The sequence below is a fragment of the Xenopus laevis genome, chromosome 4L (assembly GCF_017654675.1).
Source record: "Xenopus laevis strain J_2021 chromosome 4L, Xenopus_laevis_v10.1, whole genome shotgun sequence".
NCBI classification, from domain to species: Eukaryota; Metazoa; Chordata; class Amphibia; order Anura; family Pipidae; genus Xenopus; species Xenopus laevis.
Genome location: NC_054377.1, coordinates 102,971,145 through 102,995,432, shown reverse-complemented (window position 1 = coordinate 102,995,432; position 24,288 = coordinate 102,971,145). Strand labels below are relative to the sequence as shown.

General features: G+C 37.4%; 1 protein-coding gene across 1 annotated transcript; it reads left to right on the top strand.

The window, feature by feature from the left end:
- Positions 1-936: 936 nt before the first annotated feature.
- clca1.1.L (chloride channel accessory 1 gene 1 L homeolog) lies at positions 937-21,028 on the top strand. The gene is made up of 14 exons (XM_018257179.2): positions 937-1,160; positions 2,432-2,569; positions 3,954-4,104; positions 6,704-6,812; positions 10,157-10,316; positions 12,304-12,525; positions 13,417-13,641; positions 15,233-15,413; positions 16,689-16,795; positions 16,887-17,108; positions 17,473-17,743; positions 18,953-19,117; positions 19,250-19,480; positions 20,186-21,028. Exons 1-14 carry the CDS (start codon positions 1,002-1,004, stop codon positions 20,590-20,592), a joined length of 2,748 nt encoding a protein of 915 aa, XP_018112668.1. The 5' UTR covers positions 937-1,001; the 3' UTR covers positions 20,593-21,028.
- The last annotated feature ends 3,260 nt before the right edge of the window (positions 21,029-24,288 follow it).

Genomic DNA, 24,288 nt, shown 5'->3' with positions numbered 1-24,288 from the left:
GGGGCTACACCTTACTCATACTCCCAGGCCTGAGGGGTGGGGAAGGATTGCTTCTCTCTCCCCATAGTACTTTTAAAGTTCTTCCATCTGTTCCCTAACCTATCATTCTCTTCATTTGAAGCTCACTGCTCTTCTCTCCTGTTTCACTTCGCATTACTGTCATATATCGACCTACTGGACCAACTGCACAATTTTTGGACAACTTTGCTGCCTGGCTTCCTTCCTTTCTTTCATCTAACATCCCATACATCATATTAAGTGACTTTAATGTACCCATTAACAATTTTAACAACCCTTCTATCTCTAAAAAAAAGGATTGCTTGCGTCTCTATCCCAAAAAAATTAAAGAAATGCTGACTATACAAAATTATTTGTTCGGATGAGTGAAACTCAGACCTCTATGTATTTAATAAATTAAATCAGCAAACAAATTTAGCCATGGCTCACCCGATAAACAGGTTGACCTGGGTGCATAACCCCCAGGTCCGTCTCCTTCGGGCACAAATGAAACTGCAAAGTGAAACGTGTGACTTTTATTCCATCGATTAAAACAACCTTGTCCAAACTCGTTTCGTATCTAGAGATACATAATCATAGGCAATGTACAGGTATTGGTCATGATGTATGTAACTCCATATGGTCGAAGCATGTAATTGATTATATGTGATTTGTATAAACACATTTACTTTACAGCGCTGCACAATATATTGTCCCTCTATAAATACATTATTAATAATAAAAATAATATTGCAATAAGATCTGTGGTCTGTCCCGTCATTGATAAATATTAACTTTCTGCCTTCGATAACATTGGTGCCCCAACAGGATTCAAAGCTGTTGTCCTCACAGGAAGGGTGATTCCCTTTGTAAATTGTTACAAACATGACATGGCAAAGTCCATGCAAGATATTAGATAAGGCATTGACCAGGTGCGTCTGTGTGTATATATATGTGCCATGAGTAAGCTTACATGCAGTCATTAGGCAGATTAATACGGCACTATGTCTTTCTTTAGTTTTTTTACATTAATTTTAACATTTCAACTTTTCTGTGCATCTGGCACCTCAATGGTCAAACTTCAGAATGGTGGCTATGAAGATATTGTCTTTGCAATTAACCCAGGACTGCGAGAGAATGTGAAAATTATTGAAAATATTCAGGTAAATTCAAACTAAAATCTGTTGTCATTTTTGTATATTTCTCAGCAAAGAGCAGCAGTTAGTGAGTATTACCTTTACATGGGTAGTTAGTTACTTTATATTTCAAATGCTTATAATAAGCATTTTCTGCACAGGTATAAGGATATATATGTATATTGGTGCCCATAAAGCTCTATATATTTGTTTGCTATTTAAAGTAGGTAAGAAACAAATTGCTTCATCAGTCAATATGGATCATAAGTCCATAGGCTACCAGTGACATTATGCATGGGTAGCGTATGTATTATGAATTTTAAAAATTAATGCAGGCTCTAACAAAGGCTGGTTCTTTACTTCTTTGCTTAATGAAAAGTGTTTATTTTTGTTATATTTTGTGACTAGCAGGTCACCTTGATATTTAGGGAGTTATTTACTAAAACTCAAATTTTTCTGGTCCAGCTTTTTAGGGCAAAAACTAAATTTTTTCAAGATTTAATATACCCCTATGCTGTAAAAAACTATTGAGGTCATGTGTCAGTCAATGAGAGATGTCCCTATCCCAATTTGAAGATATTGTGGTTTGCGCTGAGTTTACACCGATAATCCCAAAAATGTTATCAAGTTTTTTCCTGATCCGATTAATTTGAGTTATTTTCATGATAAATAAGGCAAAAGTCTTGGATGGGAGTTTGGTCTAGTTTTTTTTTTAATTTAAAATATGAGTAAAATTTGAGTTTTTGTAAATAACCCACTAAGTGTTTTAAATATAGAAGTTACTACTATATTAGAATACAGGAAAATGTCTGTTTATTCTGAAATCTAATTAAGGCTGCACTGAAGGAAGCTAAATGTAGATATACTTGCATAATGGGAATAGATTATACTATTAAAAAGTTTTCTAGCTGCATATCTTAAAAAAATAGGTATTTAGGTTTGGGAAGACTAAATAAATCCTTTGATAAAAAGGATGCAAAATATTTAATCCATTATTTTTCCCCTTATCTAATTGTGAGGTTATAAATACTGCTTTGAGAACCATCCTACTATAATACTGCAATATTCAATGTTCACCTGAAATCATACCCTTATTGGTCTGGTCTTCAGGATTGATTTACAGGAATACTGCGTTGCTTCCATTGACTTTTCAGTCTTCCCTAGAAGGCCAGTCCTTATTGATGCTCTCATCAAACATAATTTAAACAAGATTTTTTAGATGGAAAAAAGCGGATATTGTTTACCAATATTTTCATTAATTAAATGAACAATTTTTCTCTCTGTTTGTTTTTTTCTAGAATATGATAAAAGAGGCTACACAGTATTTGTTCAGTGCTACAAAGAACAGAGTCTTTATAAGGAGTGTAAAAATCTTAATTCCTATGACCTGGCCAAAAAAGAACTATATAAAGGCAAAAACAGAAACCTATGATAAGGTAAGTTTCATGGGAAAAAAATCACTTACATATAGAAAGTTAGTACAAGTAAATGAAACACATCACATTGGGCTACTCACTTGAGAACATGTAGAGTGTGCAGTAATAAAGTGAATTAAAGTTTGCCCAAGTGACTCCGAGGTAAGTACTGAAAACACAAGATATAATCTGAGCTAATCTCCTAAAACAGCAAACATGCAAATAATTTCAGATTTATTTTACTTGTCTTTTAAAGCAGGTGGATTCTGTGAACTTAATATTTATTTTCAATATTTTAGTATGTAAGCATAGGATACATATAATATGTAAACATAAGCCATCCAATTTATATTGGCAGACATCAATAGGCGATATTCTGCTAAATAGAATGCCTAAATTATATGATATTCCATATTGTATGTCCATATATAATAGTCGCCCAAAATTGCCTATGGGGAAAAAACGCTGAGGCAGTTCGGGGAGATAGTCGCGCAAAAGACGTGCCGATAAGTCGCCAGGCGACAAAATCTCCCCGAATCTCCTCGTCTGGCCTTACCCTAAAGGTCAGGGCACACGCTGCAATTTGGGGAGATTAGTTGCCCAGTGACAAATCTCCTCTCCTTGGGGCAACTAATCTCTCCAAACTGCCTCCTGCCAGCTAGAATGTGAATCGCCGGCGAGATGACACTCAGAGCGATTTGTTTTCCCAAGTTGCTCATAGTTTCCTTGTGAGGCAACTTCGGGGCGGTTTCGGAAAACGAATCCCACCGCCGATTTTCATTCTTCCCGGCAGGAAGGCAGGGGGAGGTTATTCAGGGAGATTAGTTGCCCCGAAGAAGAGGAGATTTGTCGCTGGGTTAAATTCTCCTTTAAACTGTTTCTGCACATTCTTTTCCTGGCTGCTCTTAAGGTGGCTGTACACGAAGAGATTCGCTTGTTTGGCGATTTCACCAAACAAGCTGAATCTCTCCACTATATTAACCATATTCGGCTGATCCAATCGTGGTCCCTAATGCATGCCAACCAACAGATGCGACACCACTTGCATCCATTTGCATCAAAATGCAAGTGCTGTTGCATCTCTTTGGATGCTTCTGACACACTTGTTATGGAATTATGGGAGCTCATTGCATTGTGGCTAAAAAAACATAGCAATTACATCTGAAATTTCACTTTGCACATTGCAGTTGGATCTGTAAATGTCCCTTCAAGCTTTAGCTCAACTAACCAAGAAGTTTTATCTACTATAGTGTTGTGAATGGAAAATGGGCAAGCAATCATCCTGTTTTAGAATTACTTTTATAATTTAATTTATCTTGAATTCTGCTCCAGAGTTGTTAATCATTTAGGCTACTTTGTGATATACCTGAAGAAGAGTACCATTCTTTCCTTACTTTCCAAACAGGCAGATGTGATCATTGCCAGCCCTCACGTCAAGTTTGGAGATGACCCATATACTTTGCAGTATGGTGGATGTGGGGAACCAGGAAAATACATTCATATGACACCAGACTTCTTGCTGAAAGACAATCTGATTTCAAGTTATGGACCTCGAGGTAAAACATTTCTATTTATGAAACCAGGCGTTTTGATTAATCAAAAATTATGATGGGCTGCCTACGGGAGAAAGGGAATCATTTATATAGAGCATTTCTCCCTTGGGACTCAACGTGCTTTACAACAAGCAAGGCAGCCATTATAGAGACATTAGTATGCTGGGACACCAGAAGATTAATGACTTGTCAAGGGTCACAAGTAGTTGCAACATGGAATCTCTAGGATGAGATGCCACATCAAAAGCTGATCATCTAACCTCTAGGTCAATTCCTCCTACTCCTCCAACTACAACTGCAGTAAAATATATTACACCAACAGCAGTAAATTATATGACATCCTGAAGCCTTGCAACTAACTGGTTGCACAACAGCTCCTGTGCTAGTGTTGACTCATCCACTCCTCAATGCTACAACATCCATTTTAGACACTGTATAGTGGTCTGTTTCAGATTATTTGATGCTTTGGGGTTCCTTGGGAGTGCCTATGAGAGTGCTCATAGCATGTTTTGAGGCTGTGCCCCAGTTCCATGCATGAAATTAATTACTTTAAATGGAATAGATACATATCCGTCCCTAATTATGTCATTGTTTTGGTTTATAATTTGTATCACCTAAGATTTAAAGTGGATGTTGAGCCTACAATCAATCATGTTGAGAATGCAAAAATGCTTTCAGTTCTCCTAGAGCATAACTATTCCAACTCTCTGCTGAGCATCAGTTCACTTTTTATCAAAAGTATATAGCAATGCCAGAAGATAGCACATAGTTACATAGTAAATCTGGTTGAAAAAAGACAAAGTCCATTAAGTTCAACCCCTCCAAATGAAACACAGCATCCATACACACACCCCTCCATACCCTCACAAAAATGATATATACCCATATCTATACTAACTTTAGAGTTTAGTATCACAATAGCCTTTGATGTTATATCTATCCAAGAAATCATCCAAGCTTCTCTTAAAAGCATTAACAGTCATCACAACATCACCCGGCAGTGCATTCCACAACCTCACTGTCCTGACTGTGAAGAACCCCTTACATTGCTTCAAATGAAAGTTCTTTTCTTCTAGTCTAAAGGGGTGGCCTCTGGTGCGGTGATCCACTTTATGGGTAAAAAGGTCCCCTGCTATTTGTCTGTAATGTCCTCTAATGTACTTGTAAAGTGTAATCATGTCCCCTCGCAAGCGCCTTTTTTCCAGAGAAAACAACCCAAACCTTGACAGTCTACCCTCATAATTCAAGTCTTCCATCCCTCTAACCAATTTAGTTGCACGTCTCTGCACTCTCTCCAGCTCATTTATATCCCTCTTAAGGACTGGAGTCCAAAACTGCACTGCATACTCCAGATGAGGCCTCATCAGGGACCTATAAAGAGGCATAATTGTGTTTTCATCCCTTGAGTTAATGCCCTTTTTTTTTATAAGACAGTACTTTATTTGCTTTAGTGGCCACAGAATGACACTGCCCAGAAATTGTTATCTACAAAAACTCATAGAGCCTTCTCATTTAAGGAAACTCCCAACACACTGCCATTTACTGTATAACTTGCATTTATATTATTTTTGCCAAAGTGCATAACCTTGCATTTATCAACATTGAACCTCATTTTCTAGTTTGCTGCCCAGTTTCCCAACTTAGACAAATCGCTCTGCAAAGTGCATAGGACATATAGTTCTGCACAATTTTGTATCATCAGCAAAAATAGAAACAATACTTTCAATGCCCACCTCCAGGTCATTAATAAACAAGTTGAAAAGCAAAGGACCTAGTACAGAGCCCTGCGGTACTCCACTAACAACACTGGTCCAATTAGAAAATGTTCCATTTACCACCACTCTTTGTAGTCTATCTTTTAGCCAGTTCTCTATCCAGGTACAAATACTATGTTCCAGGCCAACATTCCTTAATTTAACCAGTAACCTTCTATGTGGTACTGTATCAAATGCTTTAGCAAAGTCTAAGTAAATCACATCCACTGTCATCCCAGAATCAAGGTCCCTGCTCACCTTCTCATAAAAAGAAATACCTGACTCACTTTGATCTTCCCAAAGTGGGCATAAGCAGGTCCAACTTGCATGGTATATTCGGTGGGCACACGGAACAGATGGATATAAGAGGCCAACTTTTTATTGTACTAAACACCCAGCCTGTAGTCTGTATGAAATCCTTCTTATCATGCAATGAAAAGTAAATAAGAAGCTATCTTTGCTTAACAAAAGTTCTTTATTATATTTTTAATATTTCTAACAATAACTTAATATTAACAATTTTTTAGTTACAAGGTTATTATCATAAAATTAAACCCCAAATGTTGACAGCTATTTACTTTTGGTCATATTTTGGTCATTACCTGTAGTTGCATTTATAAATGTCTCCTGAACAGGGCACTTGTCTTAGTAGAAACAGGTATGATTCTCCACTGCCATTAGGAGAGAGATCACCAAGACCAAAACCTATTTTTAAAGACACAAGACCACCATTAAAGACAGGTGTGGGAGTACTACAACTAATATTTCAGTACAATGGAAATGCAACCAAACTGGCCAAATTCATTAAACTTTCTCTAGAAATAAATACAATTTAAATGTATTTGCAGGGAGAGTGTTTGTCCATGAATGGGCTCACCTACGATGGGGCGTGTTTGATGAATACAACTATGAAAAACCCTTTTATATTGCTTCAAATAAGAAAGTAGAAGCAACAAGGTATGTTTCTTATGTTTTATAGCATATGCTTTTTCTTGTAAATAGAAAAAATCCATAAAAATAGGGATGCTCGGCCTTCTGGACTCATAGTCACTGTGCTAAGAAAGGGATTAGATCATAAAATTTTGACATTGTTAGCCATGTTGAAAAAAGACATACTGTAGAAGCCTTATTAAAGATATCAGCTACAATGTTGATAATACTGGAGACACATTGACATTATTCAGACATGTTCCTTTGGACTTGCAGTGAGCAGCAATGTGCCTGTTTTTTTTTTCTTTGTTTCAAAATTTTTATTATTTTGCAAAGTTTGACACTGAGATGGCGCAGACATAAGTTAATTAAAAAACGTCTTCTTCTAGTAACTGAACTAGCTATATAATGCACAGTTCACATTAAGTTGTTATTTGGCACCTAACCTAATGTATTGGGATTGTACTGCATTGTGTGACATAAAAGCTTAAGGGTGCTTAGTTCCATAAAATGGCTACATTCATTATACAGATGAAAGTAACAAGTTCATTTATAACCCACGTGAACTCGGTACAGCAATTATGAGTCAGATATATGCCCTACAATGACTGATTCTGTTATAACCTTTAATCACTTCATCAGTATTTTTTTCTGTGTTCTGTGCATTTTAATGAATATATCTAACTGCTGCTCCATTAATATTGCTCTCTGCTGTCCAAAGGTCTAACTGCTGCTATCTGGCAATGCCTATTCTTTCCTTCTTTCAAAGGTTAAGCATGCTGTATATTTAAGGGTGCAGTAGGTGTATGTGTGTTGCACTGGATGGAAAACAGACTAATAAATTACTTTCCTAGTCCCCGCAATTACAATACAGTTTGCTAGTAGAATTCAGTCAAAGGCACTGGTCTTGAAAAGAAAAATCTAAAAGGATTATTTACTAAAATCTGAATTTCTCTCACATTAAAAAAAAACCACAACCAAACTCCCATGCCTAATTTTAGCTTATTTATTAATAAAAAAAAAACTGATTGCGGAAAATCAGAATTGAACCCCAGAAAAGTTGGATTTTTGGACTAAACCCAGAGCAGCCAACAAAACTTCAAATTGAGATAGGTCGGGGTATAATAAATCCCTTTCCAAATTGTATAACAATTGGCCAATGGTCAAAAATGGTCAAAGCTTGATAAAGGGCTGGTTATACCCGAAACGATGCTTCACTTGTCACACAAATAAATTATTTTTTAACTGAACCGGAGTGCTGCTTGAATATATTTTGGAAATTGGCCAATGGTCTGCACTGACTAATTTGGCTACCAGTATTATTATCTTCTATGTATATAGTACCAATATAATGCTTTATAGACATTGTTTATTTTTTCCTGCAACAGTAGAGATCCCTGTTACTTTAAAACACACTAGGGCCAGTTGAATCAGAAGCCAACTAACCTGTCTATATGTTATTTGGAGTGTGGAAGGAAACCCATGCAGACAGAGGGAGAACAAATTCCTTTTAGATAGTACCCAGGCCAACAATTAGTACCACAGCTTTGCAAGAGAACAGTGATACTGGGCGAATTGCAGGCAAAGTGGCCTGTTATCTGAAGTCAAATACTATCAGATCTGCCAGCTGGCTTGTTGTTCTTCCTTTGGGAGAGCTGAATAACTAGTGAAGTATGACCTGCACAACAACATAGACTGTCACATAGACAACTCCTAGTATGGATTTAAAGTTAAAGACACTGGTGTTGCTTGAATCAGACTGTTAATCCACTATATTGCATTTTATTTCTAAGCAAGACACATATATTAAGATGTCTGTCTGCAATTGTACAATTGTACTGTGAGGGCCATGGCACATAAATCATTTTTGCAGTCAAAACCCTGCCATCTATAGTAAAAAAATACATGCCTTGGGGTTATCCTAGATTCTGCCCTGTCATTCACTCCTCATATCCAGTCACTTATTAAATCATGTCACTTCCACCTAAGGAACATATCCAAAATACGATCATTTATCACCCAATGCTGCCAAAATTCTTATTCACTCTCTCGTCATATCACGTCTAGACTACTGTAACTCTCTTTTAATTGGCCTTCCCCTCCAGAGACTGTCACCTCTCCAGTCCATAATGAACACTGCTGCGAGGCTCATACACCTCAGCAACCGCTCCTCCTCTGCCTCGCCGTTCTGTCAATCCCTGCACTGGCTTCCGCTACCTTTCAGAATCAAATTCAAATTAATGACCCTGCCATTCAAAGCACTTCATAACTCTGCCCCACCCTACATCTCTGAACTCATCTCTATATACTCACCCAACCGCCTACTACGCTCCTCTACTGACCTGCTACTCAACTCTTCTCTCATTACCTCCTCACATGCTCGCATTCAAGACTTTGCAAGGGCTGCACCCCTCCTCTGGAACTCTCTCCCACGGTCTGTCCGACTTTCTCCCAACCTTTCTGCTTTCAACAAATCTCTTAAAACGCACTTCTTTCGAGAAGCCTACCCTCACTCTGCTTAACTACCAAACGCAACACCACATACAGTACCACATTTCTCACCCACTTAATTTGATCTTGCCCAATCCCACACCTTGTGTATTACTCCCTTCCCTTTAGAGTGTATGTTCTTTCTGCACATATATAAATAAATGTTAATAATAATAAATTGTAAATTAGCTATGTGCGGGTCAGAAAACCTCAACCTTCACCTGACCCTAACCCGCAAAACCTTACTTGCACCTGACCCTAACCTGAAAGTGTTGCTGTTGTAGGACCAACCTCCAGTACTGTACTTCTCCAGTCTGACCTGCACCCAAACCTGTAATGGTGTAAACTTAGAGTACTGTGTTTATCATGGGACTATATAGGAAGGATTTGTTTTCCTTTTGAGGCAATTAACCAGCAGCTTAATGTAGTATTTTCACCATAATCTGGATCATTATGCGATAAGAATGAACTATTAGGGTAAAGGGTTGAAAATGTTAACAAGGAGAATTAAAGGGGGCCTGTCACTCTAATAAATAATTCCTAACCCTTTGCTCTCATGTTAGTTTGAGCAAAATAAACTTTACTTAAACTATATAAATTATATTAATTTTATCCAGTCTTAAAATTAACAGTCACAGTAAGCAAGAATTTGGGTTTCAGGTTTAATTTGCAAAGGACTTTTATTATACAGTTTATATGTGTGGGTGACTTCTCCTTTAAGTCTTATCATTAAACCAGTTGATATGTGACTTTCTTAGCTTCACAAAACAAGCAACTTTTTCATTAACCATTTCTCCACCAGAATATCAATAACAATAAATATTTCCAGATTCTGAACGCTTGATGAACATTCTTTGGAACACTTTCCTTTTCCTTGGCAGATGTTCAACTGATATCATTGGTACCTACATTAAACAATTTCAAGGAAAAGCCTGCAATTTCAACCCACAAACAGGCCTTTATGAAGACGACTGTGTATTTGTACCTGAAAGGAACCAGGCTGCCAAATCATCTATTATGTATTTACAAGGACTGCCTCCTGTGAGTAGAAATAAACTGTAATTAAAATATATTGTGTTGCCCTACACAATAAAATAAATTCACCAAAACCATATTTTTCCCATTTAAACTTGTGTTATTCATCCAGCCAGATTGCAAGTTTTTTAGCTATCCTATCTTCTTGTTTGCCAAGTCTGCCTAATTAGTAGATCTTTGCATAATTTTGCCACCCATGGCCAACAATTCATTTATTAGGTCCCATGCAGATACTATGGGGTAAATTTATCAAAGAGTGAAGTTCCGCCACTAGAGTGAAATTCCGCAGCTCTCAATTCATTTCTATGGGATTTTGAAAGGCGTATTTATCAATGGGTGAAAGTGAAATTTCACCCTTCGGTAAATACGCCTTTAAAAACCCCATAGAAATGAATGGGAAGTGGCGGAATTTCACTCTAGTGGCGGAACTTCACTATTAACTTCACTCTTTGATAAATATACCCCTATGGGTGATGAATGCATCAATGCCCTAATTTAATCTTTGCCCAAAAGAAATTTCAAATCTGCCCAACTAATATTTGGCCAAACCCCAAACTGATATCAGTAGGGCATGTTGTTGTTCTGAACCCATAACCAAGCCATAAGCCACTAACTGCAAAGCTATTTTGGTCTACCTTGGCCAAGCTATTTTGGACGCTTTGGTCTAAAGTTGAGGGCACACAGGGCATATGGTCCATGTCTCTCTGCTTGCATTTTGTACACAGGTGGAGAGAATTGTATCCACTCCTTTCTTCTCTTGTGTGTAGCTCCACTGACAGGCACAGTGTTGGCCTGTGTGCAGCTACACAGGGTGGAGATCGGTTAAAAATGCAGATACCAAAAATGCAGGCAGAGTGGATGTACGCACTATGTGCCCTTAGCCTCAGTTCCAAGAGTAGATTATAAACTGTTAAATAGGGTGCTCAAAAAAAAGAAATTCTACTCACAATACAAGTCTACAGTCTTACCTAATCAGTAGTAATAATAATGAAAATAATCATAATCGTAATGCCAATGATGACACTGGGAAGACAGGGAAATCATGGAACAACGGCAGGATTGATTAGGGAGGGGAATTCCCATACTGCAATCATTTACTTGATTTTGCGCAATTTTATTGTATGTTTGTTACCCAATCACAGCTAATACTGCAGTAAAAATCAGACTTGCAGGAAAAGCAATATTCCTTTCACTTTTAAAGCAGAATGGTTTATTAGGTAACACTGCAGTTTTGGCATAAATTTAGAGGAATTCTTGGAACCTGCAATTTTGCAGATAAGGAGTCTGTAATTTGGATCGCAGTACCTTATGACTACTGTAAAATGTTCAAACATTAAAAACACCCAATATAAATGTTTTGCCCCCATCATGGATTTATGTAGCTTAGTTAGTCAAGTATAAGGTACTATTATTACAAAGAAAAAGGCAGTCATAAAAAAGTAAGAATTGTTTGCTTAAAATACAGCCCCCCCTCCTGTATTTATTTTCTGTACCCCTTTTTCCCTTTTTTTTTGTTTGTGTATTGTTTAATTTGTTTTTGTTTTCTTTTTTGTGTGGAAAAAAAAATAATAAAGAAAGAAATTTAAAATACAGCAAGTTGATGTTTGCAGTATTGCTTTCAACAGATGTAAATGTTACCTGCTGTTTACTTGCCATGGGTACAAACATTGTTCCATAATTTACCATAATATTAAGCTAAAAGAATTGGTTCAGCTTATGGGCTCTTACACACAAATGGATGTGTACAGTATATGAATTGCTTCTAATTTTTCAGCAACATTGCATTAATCTATGTATCTGCTTGTACCACCTACAGCAACTGCATGTTTGAAACCACCTTTTAGGTTCTATGGTTTTATTTAAAAGGACGACGTTTATATCTCTATCATCATCCTTTAGTCTCGTCAATCACAAACGAGTGCATCAGTTTTTTTATGTACTTCCACCATTTATAGTTGGAATGTACAGTAATAGCTGCTGTTGCTGTTTTCAGGTTACTGAATTTTGTGAGAAGAACCATAACACTGAGGCTCCAACATTGCAGAACCGGATCTGTAACTCCCGTAGCACATGGGACGTCATCATGAACTCCACAGACATAAAGTCCACTCCTCCAAAGGCCGACTCCAATCTTCCAGTTCCCACCTTCTCCCTGCTGCAGAGTTCTGATAGAGTTTTGACTCTGGTGCTTGATGTGTCTGGAAGTATGGCCAGTGTAGGTTTTTTCTAAATTTTCTAATTCTAAGAAATAATAATCGGTTCACCCCCAGGAGAGTCAACATATGTGCTACACCTGTTGCAAAAATGTAATTCACAGGACTACAACCAATTGGGTTGATGTTAGATGCTGTTCATCACTGCAGCTAAGTAACAAAGGTTTTTTTCATTCCTAGACTTATTTTAGGATGCAGTGGTTACTGGTTACATTAGCAAATGCTTTTAGATAGACTTTAATCTGTAATTAAAGGTATGAGGGGTAATTAAGTAAGGCCCCCAGGCAAATGGGCAGGAATAATAAGGGGTTCAAGAGTGTGCCTCTTTGTGCTCATGCAGAGTGCACTTTTGCTATATGGTAAATAACATTTTGTGAAGGGAACAAAATCTTCCCTGCCACTGCCTATGATGACACCAGACTGAAATATTGCCCTGGTTAAAACAAATATAAATTGTATTCTATAGAGCTTATTGAGTTATACAGAATGCTGTGTAAACCTGTACCTTTTTGACCTATTCAGCTTGAATGACTGGCCCCATGGCTACACAGCAGTAGTGCTTCTGAAGCAAACACACAGTGTAACCAGTGCAAGGTGACAGTAAATTAAGTTTACAAAACTTAACATTTTTGGTGTAATTGGTCCTTTAACTTACTGGGGCTCATTTACTACCACACGTAATAAATGTATCCCCTAAAGAGCAGTAGATTAAAATGTATTATACATCAGTCCCTGCCCCAGTGCAGCACATCCATATACACTGGGGTCAATGTTATCACAGAATCTTCTTGCAGAAAGTGCACTCATATTTACAATAAGAAATACAGTATTACTTGGAGATATTTTATTTAAAAAAAATGACAACATATAATTTAAATATCCACAATCTATAGGATGATCGAATTGGGCGACTATACCAGGCAGCAGAAGTGTTCCTGATGCAGATCGTTGAAGAGGCCTCTTATGTTGGGATTATCACGTTCTCAACCACTGCAGCTGTCCTTTCCAATCTGGTACAAGTAATTGATAACACTCAGAGGAATAAACTAAAGTCTCTCCTTCCAACAACTGCTGGTGGGGGAACAGACATTTGCCTGGGAATTAGGAAGGGCATTGAGGTAATTATTATTATTAATTTATTTATAAAGAGCCAATATATTCAGCAGTGCTGTACAATAGATTGATGCATACATAAAACTTATATACATAAACTGACTTATGCAAAGGGTAAAGTTGAACCTGCTCAATAAATCTTATAATCTAAAGATTATTCTTTTGTATATAAAAACATCTAATAGGTGGGTTATTGAGTATATTTTCCAGCAAACATATTTTCTTTAAAGATGCAATTACTTTTTAATAGTGCCAAGATAGATGATATTACAAAGTAACAGTAGTCAGCCAGCTCAGCAAAGTAGTCAGAAAGATCAGCAGAAGAACAGGGGGATAGGCTTAGGGAACTGTCAGAAACCATTAAAAATCATGAAAAGGCTGCATATTTTTTAATTGATGTATATTGCAAAGTTTCTTGAAATTATGTTTACTTTTCAAAAGCTCAAGTTATGTTTTTGTGGAGTTCCCCTTTAACAAGAAGAAGAAACAGGTCTGGGCCATGATTTCAGAAAGTCTGTACAGTATCCTATACATGGCACAAGCATGTAGCATAAATCCAAACTTCTCATATAATTGCATCATGTCTGACCCAGGTTTAATAAGCAGTCTGAAATACCAAAAATGAGCCCACAGGAAGCACTCTTTAGACTGGAAATTCTATAAGCCTTCGATAGTAACTATTGATAAAAATAAAATTAGTAATATATTTTCTTAATGAGCAACAGACATAATAGTCTCAAGTAGTGCTGACAGTTACAAAGCTGTGGGAATTAGATCTTATGCTGAGGAATAAAAACATCTGCAGTGTGAAGATGTTTATTCACAGTTCTACAGTGGTGCACGGGTAATATAGATAGGTAGGTGCTCCAAAAACTAAGGGCACAAGCTCTCAACCACAGACAGCACATACCCACTAACCAGGGGTGAAACTACAGAGGAAGCAGATCCTGCATTTCAGGGCGGCCCAGGAGTGTAGGGGGCTCAGTGAGGCTCTAATTTATTAGCCATTGTAATATATCTTAATAGAACAGGCCAATTTATCAATATTTTGGGGTCTTAAATTGAATTTGCTGTGGGACCCAGTAAAATCTAGTTATGCCACTGCCACAAACCAACTCAAATGTCATACTGGGGCTCTTGTTAGGTCACTCCTAAGCCTTGTATGCTCTTTACCAAACCAACAAACTCTACAAATGTACAGTGTAGCCTTTGTTGATTAATGAAAACATATAATATCAAAGCACAGTTCTGATGCGCTCTGGACTTGTTTCAAAAGTATCAAAAGCTCATTATGTTACTTTTTTAACATCACGTATGGATGTCTTCATCAGGACAAAAAATACATTTTTGATACAGGTCCAGAGTGCATCAGAATTTTGCTTGATTTTTTAAATGAATTGGGGTGGTATGCAGATATCCCCTATCTAAATGGCATGTGGCATCTACAGCATATTGACTTTAAGGAATACTTACAAGAAAAAATGAAATTAAAAATGAAATTAAAAATGAAATTAAAAATTGCATCAGTCTGCAGTTAATGCATAATTAATAACAAAATGTGAGCAAAATTTATGAATTTTCCATTTCCACAAACAGATAAACAAACAGTATGATGGATCATCTTACAGCACTGAGCTAGTCGTCCTAACAGATGGAGAAGATAACTATGACACATCTAAGTGCTTTAATGATATAACCGATAGTGGATCGATCATTCATGTCATTGCTCTGGGTCCAAATGCAGCCAAGGAACTTGAAACAATTGTAAAAATGACAGGTAAAAATATTTATGAAAGGAATTAATCACATTTAAGGAATTTATCTCAATTTGATCACATTGCATCAATCTGACTCTTACTATAAGCCAAGAAAATTGTGAAAGCAAAATATTTTTTTTTTCATCCATACGTTTAACAAGAATAAGTCCGATCCTGTTGATAGCAATGGCTGGTGGCCCTCCTGTCTGTGGGGTTACCACCTGTACAGTTTTTGAAGGGGCTGTCCAGTTCAAAATCTATGAAAACCAGAAACCAGCCCGATCACATCCAAGCCTTCCCCCAATGTCATGGTTGCTCTTCTGAAGACATTCAAAAATAGAGTGCTCTGGAGTGACTGATGCCTACTCACTTCCCATTGGCTGTCACTCTGTCAAGATGTCCTCACAAGCAACAGAATCAGGCTCATGCTTGTTGAACCTTTGGGTAAAATAAACATTCTATCATATTTTAGGAAGCCAGTTTTATCATTAAGGCTCAACTGGGCCCTATAAATCTGTTTGTATAGTACAGAGCTTACCTATCAATGCACTCTCCTTACCATCTTTTCAGCTCCTAAATGCATCTCCTTTGTAACATTAGAGCAATATTACCACTTGCTTCCCCTCTCATATTCCTTTCATTGTACTGTACTGCACAGTTCCAGCCTCCTTTGCACCACATCCAAAATTGGGATCACACTTGACTGGTATGCCCATGTGTAGTGGGGAGATTTGGGCCAAAATGGAAAGAGAACTGTGAGAAACAGATGCATTGTCAAGATGGTAGCCATGTATTTCACAAAACATGTATACTTTAAGTTTTCATTTTTAAAACGTTTATTTATTATTGAATACTTCAGTTATTTAAAGGAGAAGGAAAGCCATATTTAATTGGGGTTGCCAAAAGTTAATTACCCCCAAGTGATTGTATCTACTTACCTCACACCCCGGGGGTTATTCCAGCGAGCACCACTGAGCGATCAGCTGCCTTCTTCTTCTTCCTTCAAATTTCCTGGGGCAGACGCATGCACGGTAGAACAAAAAGCTGACTTCTTAATTAAAGTTCGATTTTTCGATCTACTGCGCATGTGCAGTTACGCGAAGAAGGGAGAGGCAGGAAGAGGATTTCTCTGTTGTGGTCGCTGGCAGAACCCAGTTTTCTGCTGATAGGAGCACGGGCCAGGGTGTGAGGTAAGTAAATACAATCACCCCCAAGTAAAGTGCGCCTTTCCTTCTCCTTTAAGTAAGCATATGTGAAAAAATAACAATGAACAATATGTCATTTCTCCCTGACAGGAGGATTACAGTTTCTAGCAACAGATAAAGTAGATGCTCAAGGATTAATTGATGCTTTCAGCAGCCTTAAAGCTGGAGATGGGACAACTGCCCAGCAAGCTATCCAGGTAAATAAAATATATCACATACAAATCATTGTGATTCCAATTTCTAGTGTAATTTCTAATGTAATGTAATATTATTTGCTTTTATTACTAGCTGGAGAGCTCTGGCTCAGTTCTTAGCCCAAACAATTGCTTAACTGGCACAGTCTTTATTGACAAGACAGTGGGGAATGGAACGTTCTTTCTTGTCACATGGGTAAACTTGGTACCAAGCATCACTCTAATAGACCCAAATGGTAAGGTATACACGTCTAAGGATTTTACCTCCGACACAACTTCAAAATCTTCCAGACTTGGAGTTCCTGGAACAGCTGAGGTAACACATACACTGCTTTTAGAAATGTGTATATTGTGCATATGTGTAAATGTATATGTCATTTGTATTATCATTCTTTGCATCATCAGCTATGCTTGCAGATTGTCACCCAGTAGCCTATAAAAACAAATCAGAATTGAGTGCTCTTTTACAGATTTTAATTATTTTCTTTCTGACTTTCTGATGTTTTTTTTTCTTCTTCTGAAAATGCCAAAACGTATGTTCAGTGAATCTATAGTACCTTACCAACTACCATTGCTTTTGATGAATCTTTGGTTCCTGAAGGAAAGGCATGGCCTCTTCAATAGTCATGTGTTTTCCAGGATTATTTAATTTAAATTTTTCATCACTGTTGTTTTACTAGATAGGAGCTTGGCAATACAACCTGTGCAATACTCATACAGCAAGTCAAGCCATTGGCATTTTGGTGACATCGAGAGCAGCAGATGAAAATGTACCTCCGATAACAGTGAATGCTCATATGAACAGGAATGCAAACAACTTCCCTGAGCCAATGGTTGTCTATGCATCAGTAAATCAAGGACTGTTGCCTGTGGTAGGCGCAAATGTAACAGCCATTATTGAACCAATAAATGGAAATTCAGTCACTTTAGAACTCTGGGACAATGGAGCAGGTAATGTTACTGTCAAAGCCAAATCTATGTGTGTATTGTTACACAGTGACACATTAAGGAACTGAATTGTATTAAATGTAATATTATTATAGCGTGCATACCTGAGTTCTCTTAAAAACAATCAATACATGATTATACATGTCTTTCATGATCCTACCTTATGTTCCGTTTTGTAACAAATGAGATACCCTAAACCTGGCTTCTTTCCCAAGATCATCGTAAGAAGAAGACAGGGAAAATAAAAATGGTGTGGTAGATAAATGTGCAAACTTACGGTAGCAATGGCGAGCAAGAGATAGAGAAAAAAAGTAGCAACAATAAAGGGAGAAAGGGAACTTTGATGGGGGGCTTGATTATGTAGATTGGACAGCTTGCCATATGGTGACATAAATGAACACCCTTAATATATATGTCCAGTTCATTAAACACATCCTATCTGCCATATGAAGCCCTGTAAATCTTGAAGCAGTTAGTGACGACAACATCTACTACTCTCTGGGCAATTCACCTCTGGCATATCCTGTCCAATTCCATATTGTGGGGCAAGTAGAAAAGAGGCAGAAGACTAGAAATATAAAAACAGCTGTAGGAGGTGGTAATTAGAGGTAGATGTATAAATTTAAGTGAGCACGGGGAACGTGTGGCAAATTCACACAAAATCAATGCCTAAAAATCCCCATTGTGTTTTTTAAAAGTGTCTCCCCCTGAAAGGCCCTTACCCCTCCTTAAATGCATTTAATGATCCATGTCATGTCCCATGTACTGTCTCCCAGCACTGACTGCCAACAAGGACCATGTTCACTGTAAACCACTGCCAGACATGGCGCCCACCAACACTACTGTGCTTCTCTGTGTTTTTAACAGCTTGACATCTATGTAAAAAAATGCATCAGATACATATATATGCTGTAAAAATATATCTATATATCTATATATATATATATATATGAAATATGAAATATGCATGTATGTACTGTGTATTTATGTATTATTACATTCATCATTCTCTTGAAAACATTATCATTGCTTTTTTTAAGGTAAAGGTACAACACTGGGCAAACAGCAGCACTATATAAATAAATATACACATATATCCATTTAGACAACTGGATTCCCATGTCATTGACATTTTGTAACACACACCATGGATACGGAATTTAACCTCTTTAAACACGCAACAAACTAAGTAAATGTTTTTGTTATTTCAAGGTCCTGATGTTTTAAAGAATGATGGAATCTACTCAAGATACTACACAGAATTTAAAGGAAATGGAAGACACGGTTTAAAAGTGCGAGTAGAAAACAGCAAGAAGAAAAGCCGACTGGCACTGCCAAGGAGCCGAGCTCTTTATATTCCTGGCTATTTAGAAAATGGTAATCAGAACAGTTTTCTGAAACTGTTTCCCTGAAAGAACTACTCTTTTCTCCAAATCGTATCTTATACTGATCTTGTTTTTGAGAACTTTAATTAGTTTGTTTTAGGTTTTTTGTTTTTTGTTTCTTTAGGGGCAGTAACCATGAATCCATCACGGCCAGTCATTAATGATGAGGACCTTAATGTGGGACAATTCAGTAGAACAGCTTCTGGAGGATCGTTCATAGTAAATAATGTACCTACAGGTCCTCAGCCAGACTTGTATAAACCCGAGAAAGTAACTGACCTGGAGGCAAAAATAGAAGAAAACACGATTGTGTTGACCTGGACAGCGACTGGGGATGACCTGGACCAGGGAACTGGTATGCAACTAGATTTCTTCTATTTTCTGAAACACTGTTTTTTTAAGGACAAGGAGAGGTAAGGATCACAAATAGTTATGAATATTGGGCACTGTGAATTGAGTATATATAACTCACTGCACTGCTCCACTTGGCTAAGTCAGAGAACTTACTTTAAGTGGCCTAACTACAACTCTCACCCGAGTGAGCCATCCCCAGGAGAGCTTTGCACCTGCCAGATTTTTTCCTAATTATTCATGACTAAGCAAATGAAAAACGACTGCATTAGAAACAAGTGCCAGAGGCGCTGTGATGACAGAAGCAGCAAGCAAATTTTTCTATGGGTGATCAGTATTAGAATTTCTGAAATCAGAGGCAATACTGGAATGTATTACTCCCTGCATAATATATATATACATGTATATATATATCCTTGAGAAAGGTCCTAACAAGGACCGAAACGTTGAACATTGGTACAACAGAATAAACAATTGAGAATTTTTACATGGGAGTGCCGGTTTTATATATATTTTAACCATGCACCCCGGCTATACAGGCTGCAACAGTGTTTGCCTTGTAGTGCGGATACTCACTGGACTCTTTAAATTCAGAAAGACATCTTCCAGGTTAAAACAGGAAAAGTGGGAAAGTAGGGTTTGGGTTTATGAGCAGAAACAATTCATTCATTGATATGACCGGTAGTTTAATCAAATTTTCATATTTCAGTTTCAGGATATGACTTAAGAATGAACACGAATCCCAGTGACCTGAGAAACAGTTTTGACAATTCTATGACAGTCAATACTTCCAGTCTAATGCCACAAATAGCTGGATCCAGTGAATCGTTTACATTTGTTCCAGGTGACATTACAATAGAAAATGGCACCATCATTTATTTTGCGCTCATTGCTTTTGATAAAGTTGCACAGAAATCTGATCTGTCAAATATAGCACAAGCGGCTCTGCTCATTCCTCCAACACCTGCTACAGATGACAGTTCTGGGACCCTGGACATAACATTCCTGACGCTGATAGTTTGTTCATCTGTCATTATTATTTGTATTATTGTAAGTATTACTGTGTGTGCTGTGAACTGTCGGAAGAAAAAACATAACCCAGAAATGAGGATGTAAATAAAATATTATTGCAAATATATAAAATTTTACAATATCAAATGCCTGTAAAACATGAATGCCTTTCATTTTACATTTGAATCTCATAAAGTAGCTCAAAATTAGTGGGACCGGATTAAAGTGTTAAAGACGTCATTGGTCAGATGTAACTGAGGCTTTAGCTACCAACCTGGGCGCTCCTCGTACTGTAGACCCAGTAGTTTGTTTGCTGCAAGTAAAAGATGAATTAATACTTACTATTGTTGTACTTCTGTCTACACTTGGTGAATAGCGCTCTATCACTGATTACGGTAACGTCATCAGACAAAGGGGGGCACATTTACTTAGCTCGAGTGAAGGAATAGAATAAAAAAAACTTTGAATGATTCGGCTACTTCGACCTTCAACTACGTCTTCAAATCAAACGATTCGAAGTAAAAATCGTTCGACTATTCGACCATTCGATAGTCGAAGTACTGTCTCTTTAAAAAAAACTTTGCCACCTAAAACCTACCAAGGTGCAATGTTAGCCTATGGGGAAGGTCCCCATAGGCTTCCTAACAATTTTCTGATCGAAGGAAAATCGTTCGATCGATGGATTAAAATCCTTCGAAATGTTCGATTCAAAGGATTTAATCGTTAATCGATTTTTCCTTCGATCATTCGATCGTAGGAAATGCGGTAAATCCTTCGGCTTCGATAGTCGAAGTCGAAGGATTTTACGTCGATGGTCGAATATCGAGGGTTAATTAACCCTCGATATTCAACCCTAAGTAAATGTGCCCTAGGGAGTTTGTGCAAAATTTTACAAAATATGTGGACCTTTGTGTGACCCAGACATCTCGCTTTAGTAATCCTGAAATAATCCAGTGTCGCCACTCATTGAATTTCAAGATACTCTGTAGTGATTGTGGGAAGATTCTTATGTTGGTATTGTATATTTGTGGAATTGTTCCATTCAAACTGCACTGCATATATGTATGATTCAAACTGCAATGCAAATATGTATGTTTGTTATTCAATAAAAGTAATAATAAAAGTAATCCTGCGTTTAAAACAAGATGGTCACATACTTTAGACTTTGTTTGCTGTTTTGCATTAATGTGATACTCTGCAGCTGTACTGTGTATAGATGAATATGTATGTTATCCGTGTAGTAGGACAGTGATAAAAGGTACAATCTTTGTACTTTCACAGTGGCAAAGGTAAAGCATAATAAAACACGGTAAAGCATAATAAACTAGGGGAAACTGTGGAGGAAAGGGCATACTTCTCATCTTTGTATCTAATCACTGCAGGAAACAAAATAAAGACCGATAAAAAGGTAGCAGTTAGCTAATCAGGTACCAGTCTATGGCTTGAGCAGGGAGATTGACTGTTCACTATAAACTTTAGAAGGAAGGATTCTATGGTTGTGTTGCAATATATAATGTGAAAATGGCACGCTGGGAAGGGAATGACCATTTTATGATCGGATATATACATGAAGGTCTACAGTAAAAAAAGATCTTGAAAGTATGTTTCCCATAGTTTCTGCAGAATTTATTTTGGGGTGCATATTTCCTAGCATCCACTCTAAGGAAAAATGTAAATGCTATTTTGAGAGATCCCAATGAAACTAGAATGTTTATCCTGAGGAGACTATGGCATCATGACAATACCCTCATCCACAGGGCAGCTAGCAATGATAAAGTCCAGCAATGTTGGAGACAGATAGGCTCCCGACTTAAGTTACAACATGATTTTTAATACTCAACTATATGTATATATATATATATATATATTGTAAGCTTCGGGATCCACGACAGACACTTCTCTTCTCTTTAAGGCAGTTTATTTACACACAGGGGTGACCATTTCAGGATACAAAACAAATAATAAAAATAAATCCTGCCCACTGGGCGCTACCTTTACACATGAAGAGTTCCCTTACTAAACTGGGCCCCTTGTGGACTACCAGTAAGCAAACACATAAGTAGGGGTCACCCCTGTACTCACGAATCTCCTGGGGGATTGCTCAGCCTCCTGGCCTTCCTCAGTCAGACAGACAGACCCTCTGTCACTTGGTCTCCTCTCTCTGCACCTTGCAGTAGCAAATGGCACCCCCCAGCCCCTCTGGGAGTTCCTTACATAGGCAGGTGTCCTTCCTGCTCTGTGTCCTGCTCTGAGAGAGCTTCCTAAATACCTTTCCACAGAACAGCCTTCCTGTGGAAGATGAGCTCTAATCCAGGAGCTGGACTACTGGATCGGAGTACCTGGCTTGCCTGTTCTTTCCACAATACTCCAGCTTCCAGAACCTGGCCGCCAAAACCTTTATCGAGAGAACCTATTCTCTCTTTATGAACACCCTTCCTGGTGCCTACCTCTCCCACTAAGGAGAACTTAAAGGTAAAACACACATTTTCCCACATTGTTTTGGTCACTCTACCACAATATATATATATATATATATATATATATATATATATATATATATATATATATATATATATATATATATATATATATAAAATTCTCCAATGAGTATCCGCACTCCAATATATATATATATATATATATATATATATATATATATATATATATACCGTATATACTCGAGTATAAGCCGTCCCGAGTATAAGCCGAGGTACCTAATTTTACTTCCAAAAACTGTGAAAGCTTATTGACTCGAGTATAAGCCTAGGGTGAGAAATGCAGCAGCTTCTGGTAAGTTTCAATCAAAAAATTGAGGGTTTCTGCTCCCATTGGAGGTGCCGGCGTCTCGTTTTGGATGCCGGCGACCATTGTTGGACACCGGCGAATATTCTTGGAGACTATCCTTGGACGCTGGCGACTATTCTTGGACGCTGACGACTATTCTTGGATGCTGGCGACTATTCTTGGGCGCCGGCGACTATTCTTAGACGCTGGCGACCGTTTTTGCGCTTGACCCGAGTATAAGCCGAGGTAGAGTTTTTCAGCATATTTTGGGGGCTGAAAAACTCGGCTTATACTCGAGTATATACGGTATATATATATATATATATATATATATATACATATACATATATAGTTAAACAACTATAATTTATAATCTATGAATTATAATCACATCACAAACCTTTCGCTGTTTAATATACTTAGTTTAAAATAATCGTGATTGCCAAAAAAATTGTGATGATGAAATTCAAAACAAAACTGAGTTTTGGATTATTGCAGTTGAGAAGCTCTGAATGATTTTGATCACACCGAACCTTCTGCAGACCCTCCAGGACAATTTGTGAAGGAAGCCTGGGCAAGTCTGTGCTCAGCTGTAGTGAAATACAAAAACCAAATGTTATTTACTTTTTTTTATTTACTTTTTTGGAGAAAACCTCAAATGTGTTAATGTGTAAAGTCAATAAAAACTTAAACATAGCATACAAAAATAGCACAGCTCCATTGATTTTCAATGTAAAATCTTGACTGTTTTAAATACCTTGAAAAAATATTGAGTTGTTTGAAGGCTGAAGAGACACTTTCTGTGGACTTCATTCAGTTTTTTTTAAGACTTTTTCAATTGATAAATCTCGATAAACTGAAACTTGAATGTATCCGAGATCCAGTTTTTGGTAAGATTTTCTCAATTTGCAGAAAAATTGTGATCTTGAATATTAATGCGTGCGCTGGGGGTTCAGCTGTAAAAGTTGCTTACACCATTTCCTTACAGAATGTGTGGTACTGTGATCTGAAACTATT